Here is a 21,499-nt window from a genome sequence, read left to right on the forward strand (position 1 = left end):
CCTGAAATGAAAGGTTTAAATCACACGTTGGTTACTTAGCAGCACAAGGGCCCCTGCGTGTCTGAGAACTGCAAAAATCAAGACAATAAGAGGCTTTTAAAAGACTGCTGAATATGCATGAGGAGCAGAAATCGGAAAGTTTTAATATGAAAGAGGATATGTGAGAACACCTTTGAAGCAACACCACAAAAAAGTTGCCAGCATGATAAGGAACTAAAGCTGTAGTCAAGTATTTGAATACTTCAGCTACTTTCCTGAAAGCAGCCAAGGAGCATTGATAGGGAAAAATAATACTTGTGCTGAGCAAGCTACCGTACTACCGTCCTCTGCCCAAGAACCCAATTGCTTTGTATATTGTTGTTGTTGTTTAGTCGTGTCCGACTCTTCGTGACCCCATGGACCAGAGCACAACAGGCACTCCTGTCTTCCACTGCCTCCCGCAGTTTGGTCAAACTCATGTTGGTAGCTTCGAGAACACTGTCCAACCATCTCGCCCTCTGTCATCCCCTTCTCCTTGTGCCCTCAATCTTTCCCAACATCAGGATCTTTTCCAAGGATTCTTCTCTTTTCATGAGGTGGTCAAAGTATTGGAGCCTCAGCTTCACGATCTGTCCTTCCAGTAAGCACTCAGGGCTGATTTCCTTAAGAATGGATAGGCTTGAATAACTCAGAGAAGCTATGAACTATGCAGTGCAGGGCCACCCAAGATGGACAGGTCATAGTGGAGAGTTTTGACTAAACGTGATCCACCTGGAGCAGGAACTGGCAAGCCACTCCAGTATCCCTGCCAAGAAAACTCCATGGAGAAAGACAACAGGCTTTGTATATATAAAAAGCAAAACTGTCCTCCACCCTAAGAAACTTCAATATTGTGTTTGAAGGCTCACATGTGATAATGCTGATCACTGGCTAATGCTCATCTTCCGCTAGAGAATAGTTTTCCAAACTTGGGTCTCCAGATGTTGTTTGACTACAACCCCCATCATCGCTAGCTAGCAGGACCAATGATCAGAGAGGATGGAAATTGTAGTCCAAAAACAGCTAGAGACCCAAGTTTGGGAAACCCTGCACTAGAGCAGCTCCACTACCCACTCCCACTAGCTTTTGTTAAAAAAAATAATAGCCATAGGATATGTCTACTTCTTCGGGCATACCCGATACAAACCTTCCATTATGTATGTACTATACAGTGGTACCTCAACATCCGAAGGCCTCGACTTCCGAAGGTTTCGACTTATGAAGTCGGCAAACCTGGAAGTATTTTCGCTGCGTGCACGCGTTCTGCACTTTGCGCATGCGCAAAATGGATGCTTTGACATCCGAAGATTTCGACTTACGAAGAGCGCCGCGGAACGGATCGCCTTCGTAAGTCAAGGTACCACTGTATTATGATCGCAGGCTGCTATCTTACCAACAAGCTCACCCTCCTCTTGTGGAACCTGTTTCCTAAAGAAGTCCACCAAGCTCCTGCTTTGATGAGCTACAGTATTCTTTGCTGTGCAGTGTGCTGCTGTAAACATGGAAGGTTAGACCACGCTTCCCCAACCTGGTGCCCTCCAGATGTTTAGGACAACTCTCATAAGCTTCAGTGCTGTAGTCCAAATGCCCAGGTTGCGGAAGCCACTGTGTAATGGTATTTGCTTCTGGTTTTATTGGATGGTTTTGTTCTGGTTGGAAAACTGCTTTGAAAGCTGAGCAGAATTATCATTTTCAATAGAGATAGCTAGCCTCATAACAAGAACTGTCTGATAAATAGACTAATGGAGCACCACTCCAGTCATGACAAAGGCTTTAGCGGCTTCCCTGTTGCTGCTATTTAAAACTTTTACTTGCCATATTTCCTGCGCTTTCTTGGAATGACTTGAAATTAACAAGCAATCCCAGGGTTTTTGTTTTAACATTAAGTGTGCAATTAGTATCCAGGCAGCAAGGAGTCTTGCATGACTGAATCACTTGCCACTGTTCTCTGTGAATTACAACCTCTCCCCCTGCCACCCCCACCCCCCACAACCATTTCAAGTTAATCTCAACAATTACCCAGTTATGCCTTAGCATAAAAATAGGCTATTAATAAATCAGGGATTCAACACCATTTTACTTTTCTAATGAGAGAACAATGCCCATCAACTTTTTTGAAGTGCTGTGCACTTTTCAAAAAGTACTGTTATATGAGCTTCAATCTAATGGTTAAGTTGAACCATTAAATTGAACATCTGGACTCCAATTCTATTCCCACTTATTTGGGGGGTAAGATTCACGCAACTCAGTGGGACTTAGTTCTGAGTAGACATGTATAGTATCAGAAAATGTATCTGTCTCTACCACAGAATGCTGAATCCTTGCAATGGCATCTTATAGAATCATAGAATTGTAGAGTTGTTAGGGGTCATGAGGATCATCTAGACCAACCCCCTGCAATGCAGGAATCTTTCACCCAACATGGGACTTGAATCCATGACCCTGAGATTAAGTCTCATGCTCTACAGACTCAGCTACCATGATCTTGTTTCAGCTGGACTTAGTGGAAACTCTGCATGAAGAAAATCCACAGCTATTCCCCAGTTATGTTTTAGTGAAAAGACACATATTGAACAGGATTTTGGAGCAATGTAGTAAGCTCAACTGAATATCAGTTACTAACAGCACAGCAGAAATGGATACTATTATGGGACCTAAATGAAGAAGCCGAAGTAGTTATCATAATCAATCAAAGTTTTTGTCTCTATTCTTTCTACACAGCTAGCATTTCAAACAAGAATTGTCGTTCTCAAAGTTCATATGCTGTGCCTCTCCTTCTCTCTCTCTAATTGAACGAGTGCTCTCAACCCGAAATGTTTAAAGTATAAAATCACATGCCTGTTATCTAAATGACAAAATGTGGCAATCCAAAGATAAGGTGACAAAACAGCCTTTGAGCACAGTAATATTTAACCCTTGGAAGTGAATGAATTATTACCAAAACAAAATGTGGATTTTCACCTGCCTTTATCTCCATTAATGTATGGGAATCGACATGACACCCTCCTCATCCCTGTGCTGTTCCAGACCTTCCTCCCCCTCCAAAGTGGAGTTTTACAATCCTGGCTGTTTTGAACTTTTCAAGAATTGGAAAATTTGGCATTTATCTGTCTGCAGAGACAATGGAAGAGTACATTGTCAGGGGTAAAGTCACACCATTGGAGAGTTACAGTGCCTACTGTGGTTTTAGAGATCAACACAGAGGAGAGACATGTTTTATTGTAGCTGGGGCAGATGAAAGCATTCAGTTTTGCTGTTACAGATGCACAACGGCGTTTCTTCTCTCTGCACTCCTCCCAGCGGTCATTCCTCCTCTGGTCACTGCAATCGTCTGCAAGGGATTCTCATATGGCAAGGTTAATGTTCCAAACCTTCATGTCATGTTTGCAGACATCTTTGTAATGAGTAGTTGCTCTGCCAAAGGGCCTGGTGCCTGAAGCCAGCATGTTTTGGGGGATCCTGCCATCTTCCATTCTGTGTACATGACCCAAGCCAGTGTAGACGTCGCTGAAACGGAAGCGCAGACATGCTGGGAATGTGGGCTTGGAAGAGCACATCTTTGTTTGAGACTCTGTCCTGCCATGTGATGCCCAAAATCTTCCTGACACAACAGATATGAAAGACACTGAGGCATCACCCCTGGTGGGTGCAAGTTGCCCACGACTCACTTCCAAAAAAATCAGTATGCTCAACATACAACAAGCCTGCCAGACCTTCATCTTGGTATTGGTCATTAACATCACATTCTCCCATACCCTTTTGGAGAGGCAATCCACAACTGTAGCTGCATTGACAATACGTTTGTCCAGCTCAGCACTGATGGAAAGGTTGCTAGTTACGTTGGAGTCCAGGTGGACAAAATTGTCTACCACCTCAAGCGTGTGGTCACCAATGCTGATATGTGGAGTGTTGGTGGCATCCTGACCCAGGGTATTGGTCTTTGTCTGGCTGATGGTGAGGCCAAACTCCATGCAAGCTTGGGCAAAACAGCTGATGAGTCTCCATACAGCTTCCTTGGGGTGCGCTGTCAAGGCTGCATCATCTGCAAACAGGTTGCCAGGTTGAGCAGACCTGAGACAACACTGGGATGAGGAGGATGTCATATGGATGCCCCTACATTAATGGGGAAAAGGCAGGTGCAAATCCAAATTTTGTTCCAGTGTGGACAAACCCTAAGAGGTTTCTTGTGGATTTGCATGCTATATTTAAGTGACACACAAAACAACAAATAATATTTGGTTTCCCCAAATCTTCTAAGTAGCACAGCTAATTCACTGCTAAAAGGTGGTGTTCCCCCCCCCCTTTTTTCGTTTTTTGTTTAAATACATGACACGGAATGCCATGATTTACATGCTATTGCCTTCTTTGTTTTACAGAAAGGAAAATGCAAAGGTTAAATAGAGATTAGAGACCAGACTTGCCCTCTGCTCACAGACCCAAACCCCATAATCTATTCTACAGATTCTGCCAACAAAATTCAATGGAACTGCTTTGGGTGTTTATCCACATTAGCCTCATTACAAACCCTAAGCCTGAAAACTATTAAGAAATCCTACAATCTAGATCACTGCCACAGGGATTTATCATACTATTCAGAGGCAATTTTGTTCATCAACTTGCACAATGAAGTAGTTTATACTAGATTAGCAACCATCTCTCATAATGAATGTCCTGTTTCACAGCGGGGGGGGGGGGGAGAGAGAGAGAGAGAGAGAGAGACAAGCACAGTCATTTCTAAGTGCAGCTGCAATCCTGAGCAAACCATAATCAACCAATGGCCTCAGCACCATTTGTAAAATGGGAGATAAAAACTGCCGCAGCTCTCAGGTACTAATCAAGCAATCATACTGAGCATTACTAATGCATAGTTTCAAAAGGGGCAAGAGAACCTTTGGAGCTAGTATGGTGCAGTGATTAGAGTGCTAAACCAGGAACTGAGACCCAAGATTCAAAACCTGTCTCAGCCATGAAGCTCATGGGTGACCTTAGGCCAGTCGCTGTCTTTCAACCTCACCTCCATTACAGGATTGTTGTGCAGCTAAAATGGAGATGGGGAGAACAAGGTGTGCTACCTTGAGATCTCCTGATATAAATGCAACAATAAATAATAATTTAAAATAGACAGTGGTCCTATGTGTGGTTACCTGGAAATAAGTTCCACTGAAATAAAATGGGACTCTCTGCCAAATAAATGGGCTTGAGATTGGGTTGCTTGAGTTACGGTACTTTTCAAGCTCTGTGTTGCTACCGGTAGATGCTGATGGCACTAAACTTATTCCTGCTGCTTTGTGTTTGCCTAAACAGAAAGAGATGTCTTCCTTTCATTGTTTCGTGATGACTCTCTTGTCTTGTTCCCCATTTTACCCTCCTGAAAAAAATGGCTTTCATTTTAGTCAACTTCTGTTAAGCTGCCAGCAGCACTCTTTTACTTCCTGTATTTTTGGGTTAACCACCATAACAGACTGTCCCAGCTGCAAGGCACTCACTATAGAACACGATTTGAGAGTTTAAGAACTAACGATGCAGTCAAATACACCTCTAAGGTAAAAGGTAAAGGATCCCTGGATGGTTAAGCCCAGTCAAGTTTGTCCACAGACAGCTACACCTCTACTCAGAAGTAAGCTTAGTAAGTTCAATGGGGCTTACTCCCAGCTAAGTGTGTATAAGATTGGATCTTAGGGCTGCAACACTTGCCTGGAAGTACACCCCACTGACTTAGGCAGAATTTACCCCTGGGTTAACATGTGTAGGAGTGGTCTACAGTTCACACTCTTTGGAAATATTACACAAAGGAGACACTGGAAAGTTGTTTAGGAGACTCAAAATCTGCTTTTACTCTCGAAAGTCAGGAGACAAAAGAGCTGTGGTGCCAGATGATTAATTAGTTGCTTTACAAAATCCTCTCTGAAGGTTCCAGGAGAAAAGAACTTTTCATTCTGGACTGAAACGTTTCTAAAAACCACAGACATCATTGAACAGAACATAAAAGTGTTTTAGAAACGGCAATACGCATTGCTTGGACTGGTGAGAGAACTAGAAAATGAAAACACTCAACATGTCAGTTCATGTCATGTACATTACTCCCTCCTTTTTCAAATGATTCCCCATCATCAGATCGCACCAGAAAATAAAATGACATTGAAGACGTTGATCCATATGACAAAATAAGTCCAACCAATCACTCCTTTTGTGTTTCCAGGATAACTGCTCAAACCTAAACATACAGATAACCTACAGCTACTTTCATGCATGAAAATAGAGTAAACGAGTCCAGAGAGCTCTAAAGTTTAGGTGTTGTATAGCATATGAAAATATTATGCACAAAATATTGTTCATGTGAAGAATCACCCAGAAGCATGCTAAGAGTCCAAATAAGAATCTTTTACTTTGGTTTTACTTCTCCAAGCTTGCACAGTGATGAACGCCCAAAAAAGTAAAAGGAAAAGAAAAAGAGCAAAGTTTCATAGACGAACAGGCCCTAGGCACTGAAGGAAACTAAAGACACAGAGAAATGTTCAAACCATCTTAACCACTGAAGAGGGAGAAACACATCTTTAGTATTTTTTTTTTTTACAGAGCAGAATGACAAGGGAGATTCACCATTTAAAAATTCACCATTTCCTACTGGGACAATTGCCTGCTTTCTCTGCAAGCATTCTCTTACTTATTTGCAGTTTAGATTATTCTTTCCTAACACCACCTAACACTGCAGGGAGCAGAAAGTAGGGGTATCTCAGCATGTGGACTTTGGGGGTAAGCAACTGAGGACTCCTATGCTAAATTTGGAAAAGCAAGTAGGATAGGAAGGAGGGGAGGGGAGAGAGAAGAGGAAGTCTTAGTGACAACGTATTTTACAGGAATTGCAGTGCTGATTCGACGAGGGCACAGCCCTTACAGTTCCTACAGGGTGAGGAAACTATGTTCCACTGAGCCACGTTACATGCCTTTTGGAAAAGAAGGGGGGTCCCGAGAAGAGCGCTGCCGATCCCCATTTGCCGCTGTAAGGAGCCCAGGAGCAGAACGAGCGGCTTCAGAGTTGGGCGAAAAGGAGCGGGGCTTTTCTCCAAGCTGCTCGGGCAGGGCCAGGGGTGGGGCGGCGGCCGCATAGAGAGAAAGAGGGCGGCGGGTTCAGACGCCACGGCGAAATTCGGAGAGGAGGGTCCTGGGAAGTCCCTCAAGTCCAAGCGAAAAGGCAGGGGGCGCAATGCGGGGGGGGGGGGTCGGCGGACCTAGACGGCCGGGGCGGGTGGCCGCTTCCTCTAAAGCGGCGGCGCTCCGCCCGTTTACTTGGGAGTAAGCGCCGTCGAACTCCGAGAGGCTTCCTTCCGAGTAAGCCTTCGAAGGCTGGGGCTGCAGAAGGCGCCTCGTCGGGGCAAGGCGGCGCATTGGGGGGGGGAGGGGACCCTGCATCCCCGGGGCACGAGAAGCGGGGAGAGAGAGGGAGGGAGGGAGACGGCGCGGCTCTCACCGAGGAGGAGCAGCTTCACCTCCCGCGCCGCTTTCTCGCCGTCCTCGCGGAGGTTCTTGTCGATCATCTTGGAGCGCTCGGCGGCCGCTTTGTCCTCGGCGCTCACGGTGCAGCCCATGGCGCCGCTGGGCTCGTGCCGGGCGCGGAGAGACTGTCGTGTAGAGCGAGCAAACGCGAGCGGAGCCCGGACTGCCTCGGCTTGGCTTGGCGCTGAGGGGAGCTGGCAACCGAGGGGGTGGGGTGGGCCGGGGGTCGCTGCCCCGCGCGGGGGGGGATAGGCGTCGTCGGGCAGGGCGGTGCTGCTCGCTGGCTTCCTCCGTAGCCCTCCGGGTGCCGGCGCGGCGGGCTCTGAGCAGCCGCTGGCTGGGGCGGAGGGGGAAGAGGGCGGGGATCCGGGGGGCGGGCCCGTTCCGCTCAACCCCAGCTCGGCTCGGCGCTCTCGGGCGGAGAAGGAGGAGGGGAATTCGGGCGGGCTCGTCGTCAGCTAGCCGAGGGAGGAGGAGGAGGAGGGGCGGCCCCGGACGCGCAGCAGTGTGGGGCTGGAGTTGAGAGAGGGAAGAGGCGCTGGGGCGCAACTCTGAGCGGCGTGGATACGGAGGCTGAGGGAGATGGAGGGCGGCGCGCGCCCCTGCCCCGGGCTGGGCGCGAGAGAGAGGGCAGCTTGCGAAGGAGCGGGCTGGGCGCGCAGTGGGAACGAAGCGGCTGCTACGGGACCGCGCGCGGGGGTTTGGCGGGAACGGAAGGAGCCGAAGCAGGGCCGGAGGTTTGTGCGTCAAGACGCTTGTTCCGCGTTCTCTGAACGAGAATTGAGAGGAACTCGTGGCAGTACGCGCCGGAGCGGCTGCGAATTCGGGCAGCATGGAACTAGGGGCTGCTGTAAGAGTCTGCCACTGGCCTATTGAAACGGGGGGGGTCGACGTACGCGGAGAGTATATGGAGATGCCACCGGAAGCAGCCTCCCCACATAGACAGAGTCATCCCTTCCTGGTTTAACATCACAACAACAACAACAACATTTGTTGTGGGTGCGGATCTGCACCATCGATTTAGTCTCCTCAAGCTGGCACGCATGTGCTGGTGGTGTTGAGACTCATACTGTATTCTGATGGTGATTGATATGGGAACAGGCAAGGAAGCTGTTCTATAGGGAAGCCTTCTTGGCCACACGTGCATGGTGGCTGCGATGTGTACTCTGGCCTTTACTGTGTGGCATGTGTGTACAGGAGTCCCTCTATATATTCTCCGTGGAAATCTGCATCCTCAGGGTGAGTTTCCCAACCCACAGCCTTATCATGTGGTGTAATCTGCCACCTGGGTTGTAACCATCACTTAGTGAGTTTCACAGCCTGCAAATGGCACCTCTGGCAGGACTGGGGGAACTCGCATGGTGAGTTGTATTGAACAATTGGTTCAGCAATGGTGATCCCCATGGCAAATATAGCATCTAAACATACCTCTGACAGCCTTCTAGAAATCTGGGGAACTAGGAAGATGGATAAAAATTCACCATGTGGATAAAAAATTCACCATCAGAATATGAAAATTCATACATTGTAAGCTTCTGTCATGCCATGGTTTCATGTGCAGTGCATCATGTTTACAAGCAGCAACCATATGGCCACCCGGAGTACAGGCTAGACTGCAGGAACGTAACTTACGGTAGGCAAGACTCAGCCCCAGGCACTGCTGTGATCTGTGGAATAATCTACAAGAGGGAAGAAAGGATAAAGGCTAGGGGAGGATGGAAAGGTGCTCAAAATAATTTCTATAATATTAGAGGTCTGGAAATATATAATCACACAAACATTTTTAAGCCATGGGAGATGCTCTGCTCATATTCTCATCAGTAAAGGAAGTAAGAACAAATGTGGACAGCAGCAAGGCCTTTTCAGCAGTCGTTCAGACTAGCCCACTGGGCAAGGTCATTGTGAGCTCTGAGCTCTTTGAAAGAAGGTTGGGATAAACATTTAGTACATAAATATGAAACATACTCTTTGTTGAGGCATTTATACACAACTTGTCTTTGGCCTTAGGACAGCAAAGTGAGGCATTCCCCCCCCACCCCAAACAAACGTTTCACAGCCTTTGAAAGTGTTGGCATAGGCTGCTGTGATTTTATGCTCTGGTTGTTACTTTGTTTTACGACTGCTGTAATTTTATTATGATTGTGCTTTATTGCCTTCCAGTGACGAATATTATGTTACTTCATTGGTCTTACGTTATAAGCTATCCTGAGCCTAAAGGGATACGATAGGGTATTAAATTTTTAAAGAAAAACAATAAGGCAGAAGGCCTGAGCTATGGCTGGTCTTGCACTGCACTGGTCAAATCAAGAACTTGGAAGGAATAGATGGAGAAGGGGAAAACAGCCAGACATGTGTATGTAAAAACGAAAACAAAAACCCTTTTACTATTAATAAATTGCTAGTGTCATACATGACACTTTGCATGGCGACATACACACAACAATCTAATTTTATACTTTAAAAAGACAAAAGTGGAGAGAGAAATGTAATTGGAAGAAGAGTTCTCAATGGATCTTTTGCACTCAAGTTTTCAGGGTTGGATCCAGGGTTGGAAACTCTGCTTGCATAAAGGGACCTCCCTGGTGTCTCCTCCAAACTGTAACATTCTGTGACACTGCCCCAAGTTGCTCCTTACAATACCCTCTGGGGATAGCATGGAATTGAAGCACAGGGAACTGAAGAGGGATGGGAATTGGCTGCCTTGAGTAAGTGAAAATGATTTTTCTCTTGTGTAAGATACCTCTGAATCTAGCCTTCCATATTTAAACTCATCAAGTTTAGAGGGTATTCAGCGTTTAAATTTCCTGCCTGGAAGCCAGAAGTCCAATTGGACGCCCCACTGAAATTCTGATTTTGCCTTTTTTAGTTGTTGTGGTGGGTGGTGGTGATTTTAGGGTCTCCCAAGAGTAAACATCTACCAACTTATTAGATGGAATGCATTTACTTTTTTTTAAGCACATTTGCTCAGAATTGGTTTGGGCAAGAAGTCAATGGAGCAATGACCCCACACAAACCTCAACTTTACTGTTTTCTTCAATGTCCTTGGCTTCGTTAAAAGGTGAAGAGGGAACAGGAAAGTGCAAGTGTCTTGTTCATGCGCCTCTTTGTGATGTCAGAAGCAGAACTTTTGCATCCTCACTCTCACCCTGTGGCTGGTGAGGTGCAAAATTTCCAAGTGTGGGTACAAATGGAGATGTAAAAGTTTAGATGTCAAGGAAATGGGAAGTATGAAGTTGTCTGGAATTTTGGAGTAAAGTAGCTATTCTTCTGGTAGATATATATATATATATATATATATATATATATATATATATATAGTCCAGTAGCACTTTAGAGACCAACTAAGTTTGTTCTTGGTATAAGCTTTCGTGTGCATGCACACTTCTTCAGATATGTGCATGCACACGAAAGCTTATACCAAGAACAAACTTAGTTGGTCTCTAAGGTGCTACTGGACAATTTTTTATATATATTTCGACTGCGTCAGACCAACACGGCTACCTACCTGAATCTATTCTTCTAGTAGTCCATCAAAAACTGACAACGCCATTGTTTGTTTTGTTGATGTTACAAAAGAAACCCAATAAAACCATATTTATTTATTTTATATAAAAAAGACAAAGCAGGTGATTCCTTGATTGAGTACCTATATCCAGTGTCAGAGACAGTGTGCTTCAAAATGCCAGTTGCTGGGAATCGCAAGTGGGAGAATGCTGTTTGCTCAGGTCCTGTTTTCGGACTTCTGGTGGGCCACTGTAAGAACAGGATGCTGGTCTAGGTGGACCATTGTCCAGATGCAGCAGGCTCCTCTTAGGTCCTTATACATCCTAATAGGCTAAAGGACAATTAAAAAATGAAACTGAATCCAGACACAAGAGAGATGTTGTAGTTGGCATCTTGAACAGCTATGTCAACAGTGATTTTAGAAAGGGTTGCACTCCCCCCACCCGAAATGAGATTTGCAGCCTGGACTCAGCTTTGCTGTTTGATTCCCAGACAGCCACTGTGCCCAGAAGTACTTTATTCCGGCTTCAGCTGATGAATCTGGCTGGGACCTATTCTCTCCAAAATGTATTTAACCACTGACATTCATACCCTAGTAACCCGTTTCAGCAACTGTTTAGATTACCGCAATGTGCTTTTCGCGGAGCAACTATTCAAGGTGGCCCAGAAACTACCCGAAATATAGCTCTTCAGCTTCTGGTGGATTCAAGGCTCAAAGAACCCATGACAATGATTTTGGTTCAGCAGCAGCAACAGATGCTGATAAAATTTCTGAGCCCAATTCAGAGTTCTCATTGAAGCTCTAAATGGCCTGGGCACTAGCCTAATACAGTGGTACCTCAGTTTAAGTACACAGTTGGTTCCGGAAGTCCGTACTTAACCTGAAGCATACTTAACCTGAAGCGAACTTTCCCGTTGAAAGTAATGGAAAGTGGATTAATCCGTTCCAGACGGGTCCGCGGAGTACTTAAACTGAAAGTACTCAAACCGAAGTGTACTTAAACTGAGATCTGACTGTATACAAAAGTAAAATTTGCATGCCCACTTTTGTCTCTGGCCCCACCTACCACTGTCATGTAGCCCACAAACTGCTACCTAGAGGGGAATGCATGGATTGAAAAGGGTCCCCTACCCATGGCTTATGCATCTGTAACAGGCTAAAAAAACACACCATTGGGCTCATGCTTAGCAATTTTAATTCCATACAACTGCACGCCTGACAATTCAAGCATGCTTTTCTCTATTTACATGCATCACTGCGCTGACAGACTTATACCAGATCTTTCTCTGGCTTGATTGGTGGAAAAGAAGGTCAATGCTCATAGTACCAGTGTTTGCAGCTGCCCAGACCAGCTCAAGCTAGCCTCAAGTGTGGGAGTGTGTTGCTCACGAGGCACAAGCCCAAGCCTTGCTCTCAATAATAATAAAAAGCTGTTTATTCATTGCAGCTGCAAGGAATGCCAACAGTGGCCACAAAACTAAATACTGTGACTCCTCAAGCCAAGTCGGTATTTGAGTACTAGGCTGCTTTCTTTTCGGGAAGAATGGCTGATTGGAAGTTTCCATCACTAATGCTAAATATTTTGTTAGTGATTCAAAACTGCTGCAGATAGATTCCCCAAAAGTTTGCTCTCATTCAACAGGTAAGAATCACCCAGAGACGCAGGTGATTGCTCCTATTTTGTGGGAGGGATTCAAGCGCAGAGCTGAAATTTTGGTTTGTGCAATCAAAGTGCTCTGTTACCCAACCACAACAAAATCATTTGAAACACACAAAAACCCTGACCTTTTGTGTTTAGGAAAGTGATGGGAAAATACACCAGAAAGTGGGTGAGTGAATGGTTAGTGGGGATACATGTAAACTCTCCCCAATCAAATTGGGCCCATGTGGTCAGACTATTGTGCAGGAACAGTTACAGCCCCTTGATGCTAGGAGAAAGCACTCATAGCCACAGAGGTCACTTGGGCCTCTACTGATAGAGATGGGTCAAGGAATACTCCCAGACTGCAGAATTGCTCCTTCAGAGGGAGGGCAACAACATCCAGAACAGAAGATTGACCTATCACCAGGAATTGCATTTTACCAGGAATCAAGCTCAATTTATTGTTCAGTGTTTTCAGTTGTAATGGAGAAACAGCAGTACTGATAATATTTGACTCCCAAATTCTCAGTGGGTTCATATAGATGCTGAACAGCATTGGGGAGAGGATATTCCAGCACCCTATAGCATAAACACTGCGGAGAGGGGGTGAAGAACACACTCCCACTGGAACAGAACCACCACCCATTTCACAGAATCAATCCAGAAGGATACCATGGTTAATGGTACCAAAAGCTACTGAGAGATCAAGCAGAAGGAGTAAGGTTATGCTCCCCTTGTCAACAGGGTGACCAAGACTGATTCAGTCCCAAACACAGTCTTGAACCCAGAAGCATGGATCCAGTCTCTTTTTTTAAAAAAACATAATTTTTATTGATTTTACAAATTACAAAGAATGGTACATACATAAACACCTTTTCCACCTTCTTCCCATCCCCCTCCATGAGTCCTCCCCTGCCACAGAAGTATCCCACGCAGGTGAACAGTCAGAAGTGGTCCATTTTATGATTGGATTTCTGTCCTCCTCCCCCTCCCCTGCCCCCGAAGCCCCCCCCTGCCACCAGGGAGCTCCAGTGAACCAGGGCAGTACGCAGGAGTTCATCCATCCAACCATCTATTATCATACCAAAAAAAAGAAAATACAAAAAGAGAAAAAAGAGAAGAAAAAAAAGACAAAAAGGAAAAAAGACAAAAACAGAAAAAAAACAAATTCATCATAATTGTTAAATTCATAATTGTTAAACCATATTTTGTGGGCTTCCCCACCCTCCCCCCTTCCCCGGTTTTCCTCCCTTATTTATCATCTTCAACAGTTTCATAATTCATATTTTATAACATACACCTTTATATCTTATACCACTTTTAAACTAACTATTATCATTTTCGCCTAATGTCCAATCACTAAAAAATCAAACTCCCATTTTTTCTTCCCGTGCCTAATTTTTACCCCCTCTATAGGCCTCCATATTTTCACCTTTTTCCAGATTCAATTCACTCTTTAAACCTATAACTATTCCCAAACTAGCCTTACACCCCCCGAGTACCGGCTCCACCCCACCAATCCAGCAAGTTCCATAGTCAGCAGTCCAGTTATAATCCTATTAATCCATCCTTATAATCACAACTTCACTTTCCCTTCACCCCACCCCCTGTTTACAGTCTTTTGCCATCCAGGCCTCCCTATCAGACCCCTGAGCTTCTTCTCTTCTCTGCTTAATTTTTCCTTCTTCCCTGTGGTCATTCTGGAGTTCCAGTAAATCCAATCGTGCCCCCCTCGAAGGTGAGGCACTCCATCCAACTTTTTGTAGAGAAAAATCATCATTTTTTTCGTGGTGGGCTTCATTTTGTATTAAATCATCACAGTCCTCATCTTCATTTTTTCCTTCCAAGTCATAGTCACCATCATTGTCATTCTCACATTCGTCTTCTTCAGTTTCAAAAGCTTCATCTTCTAAGAAATCATATTCTGCCATCACCATCTGGAATTGTTGCTGTAACTCTTGCCGTTGTGTCTCCTCTTGACATAGTTCTATTCTTGCTTCCCACATTAAGGTCAAAACAGTCCGCTGAAACTCAGGCGGGTACCTTTTTGTTGACATAGTTCAATCCTGTCAAGGTCAAAACTTGTCACATGGGGTGGAATATGATCGCAGTCTATTTTCTCGACTCCATTTTAACAAGCTGGCTGCATTCTTAAAAATAAAGTTCGAACTCACATTTCAAAAGCATATAGACCAAAAAAGAATTTCCAAAAAGTCCAGAAATAAAGATAGAAATAAAATTTAACTATAAATCCTGATCAGCTCACTGGGTTGTCTGGGCTGCCGGCTCCCGAGGAAAAGAAAGGTCTTTCTTAGTCTTAACCTCCTTCTGCAGGGCATTCACAACCACAGTCTCTCTCCCCTTTTACCCTGCATTTAGGGGAGATTCTCTTTGATGCCTTTGAGGGATCCTTTTAAGTTAGAATCTTCTGTTTACGGCTTCGGGTTTCTGTTTACTGTCTCTTATGTTACCGTAGGGGGGGTGGCTTCCTCTTTTCCCCTCTCTCCCAGGTCCAAATTGTTGCCTAATTTACATTCCAAAGAATCCAAATTACTCACAGTCTATTCATTTGCTGAGTATTCTTGAAAGAATTGGCCGCCTCCACTTCCCAGACTCGCAGCTTCGCGCTCTCAGAGCAGCAGTGTCAGCCTGTCCGCCGCGGTTCACCTCCTCGCTCTCGGGGGCTTAAACAAAGCCGATCCGGGGAGGAGAGAGCCCGTTTTTGGCGCCGCCAGGCAAAATCCGTCCCCAAAAAGCTCGATTTGGGGCTTTTAAGGAGGTTTCGCTTCGCTGGAACGATTCCCTCCACCTCTGAAGCGCCGAGGTCCGCTCCGCTGAGCGGACCCCCGTCTGAGCAAGATGGCGCGGTCAACCGGAAGCCAGCATGGATCCAGTCTCATCCAGGAATGTCCAGTGATTCTGCCTCAGCTATCTCGGTCACCCTCCCAGAAAAGGGAGTGTTTGCAACTGGGTGATAGTTGTTGCACCCCATTGGGTCCAGGACTCCTTTTCTTCAGTTGTGGCTGCACCACTACTTCCTTGAAGGTGGCAGGCACCATCCCCTCATTCAAATAAATGTTCACCATGCCCTGGACACACCCATTCAACACCCCTCAGCCAAGTTCACCAACCATGATGGGCGGGAATCAAGAGGGCAAGTAGTTGGGAGCATCTGTGCAAGGGACCTGCTCGTATCCTGTTTGTATATTGTTTATAAGCATTAATAAGACAATTGTAAATTGGAGATTTTAGATAAGCACTCTGATTCCTAACACTTTGAATGGAATGATTAAAACTGTTTAATGTGTCTTGGTTTTGCAGAAAATAGTGTCAAACTGTTGGATTTATTTATTTTTAAAGCATTTTCCCTCTATACTGTAATTTAGATTTTCCCCTACTATTCCTTCCTAATTTAACAGTCACCTAGTTTGTCACCATGCAGGACAAACTAAAGGAGATTAATACAGGGCCATTGGCAATAGCTCGTTATACAGTGACACAGCTGTCAGATAAAATGAAATTGAGCTGGTGGAAAGAGTGTGATTCCGTAATAGAACCATGTGCAATCCTTCATAAAAATATAGCTGGAGGGTAGACTATAGTTCCATGCACTTACATAAGGGCTAGGAATAGCATAACAGCCATACACCAAGGTGCCCCAAGAGATTTTCCTTCTAATTACCAGCTCCATGAAATTATTGCGATCAGTAGATTAGCCGCCTCCATGGAAGAGTCTGATTAACCAAACGCAAGGTACGTCTATCAACTTTGGAATGAATCTATGTATTTTAACACTGCATCAGAATCTGCCCTCTAATCTTCCTGATGGGATGTTGAAATGGTTATGTTGCTACCTGTACAGTTTTTGTTGTTTGCTTCCCTTCCAACGCAGACACAGCTGCTAGCTTTTTATTTCTCTGGGAGCTGTATCAGAAGTGAGGAACTGGGACCTTAAACATTTGAATCTGCATTGCTTGCAGTTTGTTCCACCTCTGCACAAAACTAGGAATTTCATAACAGATCTAAAGCTCTATAGATGCTCTGCTATCCAAGGTACATGCAAACTCTACCAGAAAGGCCCCATGCCGATTTTCCAAAAGGAAGAGCACTAGTGTATGTGAGCCTCTGTTGGCTTTGGGATTTACTTGGAGCATAAACAAATGTGGCCCTTGTCTGAAGGATAGAAGGTGGGAAAATTGTGTTCAGAAAGGGTCACTTCACACATGCAAACAGAAGCTTGGTAGATGCTTAGAATAACCCAACTTTGCAGAGGCTGCTCCATACAGCCTGTTGTTTATGTGAAACTTTTTGGTGGAATTCTGACAATATTCTATGCTCCTGTGGGAGGAAGGGCAGGATAATAATAATAATAATAATAATATATTATTATTATTATTATTATTATTATTATTATTATTATTATTTATACCCCACCCATCTGGCTGGGTTTCCCCAGCCACTCTGGGCGGCTTCCAACAGAAAAATAAAACACAGTACTCTATTAAACATTAAAAGCCTCCCTAAACAGGGCTGCCTTCAGATGTCTTCTAAAAGTCTGGTAGTTGTTTTACTCTTTGACATCTGATGGGAGGGCGTTCCACAGGGCGGGCGCCACCACCAAGAAGGACAGTTTTTTTTATAATATAAGGTTAATTTTTTTTTTTGTAGAAATAGAATGGGAATAAGAATAAGAATACTGTTAAATAAGAATCGAAAATGGAAATCGGGATAGGGGGGAGGTTGGGGAAGTCATTTTTCTTTCATTTTTCCTTTTTTTCTTCTTTCTTTTGTTTTTCTTTTTTCTGTTTGGAAATTGGCTGGACGGATGCCCCCCTCTTCGTTCCCTCTCTTGGAGTCTCCCGGTGGCAGGGGGGGATTCTGGGGGGGGAGGGAGGGGTGGGGAAGAAACCCAGCCATAAAAGGAAACACTGCCGGCTGCCTGCCTTTCGGGGGTCCCTCTGGTGGGAGAAGAGGGCCTTGGGAGGGTGGGTGGAAGCCAGTGGTAAACATGTAATGTAGTATCTTTTGTTTTTGTTTTTGTTTTGTATAAAATCAATAAAATATAATATATATATATATATAAAAAGAAGGCCCTCTGCCTAGTTCCCTGCAACTTGGCTTCTCGCGATGAGGGAACCACCAGAAGGCCCTCGGTGCTGGACCTCAGTATCCGGGCAAAACTATGGAGGTGGAGACACTCCTTCAGGTATACTGGACCGAGGCCATACACAAATATATACAGGATATACACAAATAAAGCAAAAATATTCATTGCGTCTCTACAAACCCTCTAATTTTAAGTTTTGAATATTACCGCTGCTGCCTCTCAAGCTGTTTCAGATAAAGTCATGCTGTGATGACAAGCCTTCACACTGTTGTGTTACATCACAGTTTCTATGTGTGAACTGAGCCTCAGGCCATGAGAAAAAGGAAGGAACAGAAACCGATGTTTGTTTTAATTTCAAACTAATTATGGTTAGTTTGTTTCTGGGATTTGGTTGCCACGTTTGGGAGATCAACTTTTTTTTTTGTTCCTAATTCAGCACCCTCTGCCAAGCTCCCAGTATGCATCTGTCAAGGAAATGAAACCAGCTCCTGTTCCTGTTGGATTTATTTTGCGCTCTTGTACATTATCTGCTTTTCTGTAGGTCCCTAACTGCCAGTCTGATATGCAGAAAGGTTGGGGACTAAGGTGTAGGTCACCTCCAGATGGCCAGTATTTTGTGGGAGGGATTCAAGCAGATACCTTAAATTTAGGTTTGGGAAATTAGTAGATTGAAGCCTTCTGTCCCCACAGTACAACATATCTACTCATGGGCATAGCCAAGGTGGGGGGGGCAGCGAGGGGCATCTGCCCCCCTAAATCAATAAAAATCAATAAAAATACATAGCTAACTGAAGTTCTGCCCCCCTTAACAAGAGGCCTGCCCCCCCCCCCAACAAAAATCCTGGCTATGCCCATGTATCCACTTCTGTTTAAAAAATCCCTGACTTTTTCTGGTTAGGAAAGTGAAGAGGAAACTGATAAGTGTGGGATGAACAAATACTTAACAGGAAGATAAATTTAAAAATTCCTTCAGTAGCACCTTAAAGACCAATTAAGTTTTTATTTTGGTATGAGCGTTCGTGTGCATGCACACTTCTTCAGATACACTGAAACAGAAGTAACCAGACCCTAATGTATATCCAGAGGGTGGGGGGGTGATGGGAATGAGTGATGGGCTGATAGGAGTGGTAAACCTGTTGATGACTGTTAACGACTGTTAATGACTGCAATTGGTCTTGCGGGGGGGGGAGCAAGGGCTGAGGTGCTAAAGAAAGCTTGATCATGTATAATGAGATAAGAATCCTATGTCTCTGTTCATACCAGGTGTCTCCATGGTTTTAAGCTTGGTAATGAGTTGCAATTCAGCAACTTCTCTTTCCAGTCTGTTTCTGAATTTTTTCTGTAATAAAACAGCTGCTTTGAGATCTTGTATAGAATGTCCTGGGAGATTGAAGTGTTCTCCTACTGGTTTCTCTGTCTTGTGATTCCTGATGTCAGATTTATATCCATTTATCCTTTGGCGTAGGGTTTGGCCTGTTTGTCCAATATAGAGAGCTGAAGGGCACTGTTGGCATTTGATGACTTACACAATGTTAGAAGATGAGCAATTGAATAGTCCTGAGATGGTATGTTGGATGTTGTTGGGGCCAGTAATGGTGTTGTCCGGGTGTATGTGGCAGCAAAGTTGGCATCTGGGTTTATTGCAGGCTCTGGTACCAGTGTCCATGTTAAGTCTGGTGGTTGTATTATTGTGGGTGAGGAGTTGTTTAAGATTGGGTGGCTGTCTGTAGGCAATGAAAGGTCTTCCTCCCAGAGCTTGAGAAAGAGAGCTGTCGTTGTCCAGGAGAGGTTGTAGATCTCTGATGATGTGTTGTACTGTTTTAACTTGGGAGCTGTGTGTGATAACTAGTGGTGTTCTGTTATTTTCTTTTTTGGGTCTGTCTTGCAGCAGGTTCTCTCTTGGTATCAGTCTGGCTCTGTTGATCTGTTGTTTAACTTCATCAGGTGGATATTTTAGTTCTAAAAAGGTTCTAAAAAGTTCTAAACAGGAAGATGTATAAGAATTCTATACAAGTAAATAAAGATGAATGTTCTACATGGATGAATGTAGAAAGAAATCAGAAGTTGATGGACGGTAAGCTTGAATGAAAATATTTTTTTTGTCATGAAGCATGCTCAGCTAGTGACCAGGAGAGGGCAAATTCCCTTTCTAAATGCTGCAGGACCTGAAGCCATATGGTCTGCAGGCAAATGTGTTCCTGCTCTCTGCTGCATCCTTACTAAGTTCAGTCACTGCCTTCTGAAGCCCTTTGGAAATGGTGCTGCTCAGACAGAGGCATGCTTCACGGATATCTGGCTTTTGGAGCAGGAGCACAGTGTATGCTGGGGTGACAATCCCAGTCACTAAATGGTCTGGGTGAGCAAGTGTGATTAGTTCTAGCTAGGCATAGCTAGACCACTCAAAAGAGGTTTTACAGCATTTCCCTTGAATCCAAGTAGCAAGGCAAGAAGGAAGCCAAAATTCAACTCTGTTTATAATAGCTCCAGACAGCAGCAGACCTTTGCCGCTAAACATTTATGCAACGCAAACGCATGTCAAGAAACAGGTTGTGACCAGCTGTCTGTTGTAACAGAGGTATAGGTCACAGCTGTTTCCCTTGCTTGGAGCCACTCGTAATTCTCTGTAAGACAAAGCACAAAGCCAGGGCCACCATCTACTAGTGCAGGGGGAGGTAGCGTTAATTCCAGCAATTACACAGGCCACTAGTCACAGATGAGACCGTTGATCCCTGACTCAAAACTCGGAGAGGAGGAAAGTAAAGGGGAGTATGGAAGAAGAGTCTTGGGAAAGAGCGAGATCAGTGGGAAATGTGACATTTTAAAGACTGGAGCTTTCAAATTTGCAAGTGACTAGGGAATATAATAAGAGATCCTGGCTGTTTGGGTTTAAGCACTGTGATGAATAGGTTGCCTGATGAAGTAGGGTTGCCATATTTCAAACAGTGAAAATCCGGACAGAAAAGTTGTTGAGTTTTTGTTGTTTTGTTTTTACCATTTCCAACTGTAGTATTCCGGATATGTCCGGGAAATGACGGACTTATGCCAAGGCATACCCACAGGGCCACTGGCGTAAAGGCTGAGGTGGTGCTCTCCTCTTCTACATGCAAAAGCTGACTTGATTGGCAGCTCAATCTTACTTCAACACTGGCCACAGGATAGTGCCCTCCAGATACCTGAGGGCAGCAGGCTAGTTGCGCAGGTGCAGGTGCAGGGCAAGCTGCACGGCGCACACAGCGCTACCTTCCAATAGCTCAGGGGGCAGCAGCTGCTGCCCACCCCCATCATCTAGCTGCAGTCATATCACTCTGCCTACTACTAGGGCTGGCTTGGGGGTGCTTGCTGCTGTAGCAGCATCTGCAGCATCTGCAGCCGTGGTGCGTCTTAAGACATCTCTCTCCCCTCAGCAGCGTTTCCTGAAGTCCTAATATAGCAGGACTGCCAAACACAAGATGTTCAGAAGCAGAGCAGCATTTAAAGAAAGAGAAAATAGACTTGCACATCTATATAAGTTTGAGAGCCACAAACTTCTCTTGATACACACCCTTCTTCAGTTATAGAAATTGTCACTGAAGTGTCTCAGAAAAGGAGAACCCGGAGAACATTTTATATTCTAGAGACTTATTTGGCAATTTCTACATGATGAGTTTGTGCTTGCACAAACTGGTTGCTGTAGGAGAGCTTCCTAGAGAATCTGTTATTGCAGTACAGAACTCTTACTTTAGGTTGGTTGAAC

At 44.7% G+C, this 21,499-nt stretch overlaps 1 protein-coding gene across 2 annotated transcripts in view; it reads right to left on the minus strand.

Annotated features, from left to right (window-relative positions):
* Positions 1-7,821, minus strand: part of GNAI2 (G protein subunit alpha i2) — a 132,575-nt gene extending 124,754 nt beyond the window's left edge. The window contains exon 1 of one of the 2 annotated variants that reach the window (XM_035105998.3): positions 7,487-7,821. In XM_035105998.3, coding sequence (XP_034961889.1) covers positions 7,487-7,604 — 118 coding nt within the window. In that variant the 5' untranslated portion in view covers positions 7,605-7,821. Of the gene's footprint in view, positions 1-6,962; positions 7,079-7,486 lie in introns of those variants that run through there. The other variant, XM_088662147.1, reaches the window with a different exon arrangement.
* Between the last annotated feature and the right edge of the window lie 13,678 nt (positions 7,822-21,499).

This window comes from Zootoca vivipara, chromosome 2, assembly GCF_965207765.1.
Source record: "Zootoca vivipara chromosome 2, rZooViv2.hap1.1, whole genome shotgun sequence".
NCBI lineage: Eukaryota > Metazoa > Chordata > Lepidosauria > Squamata > Lacertidae > Zootoca > Zootoca vivipara.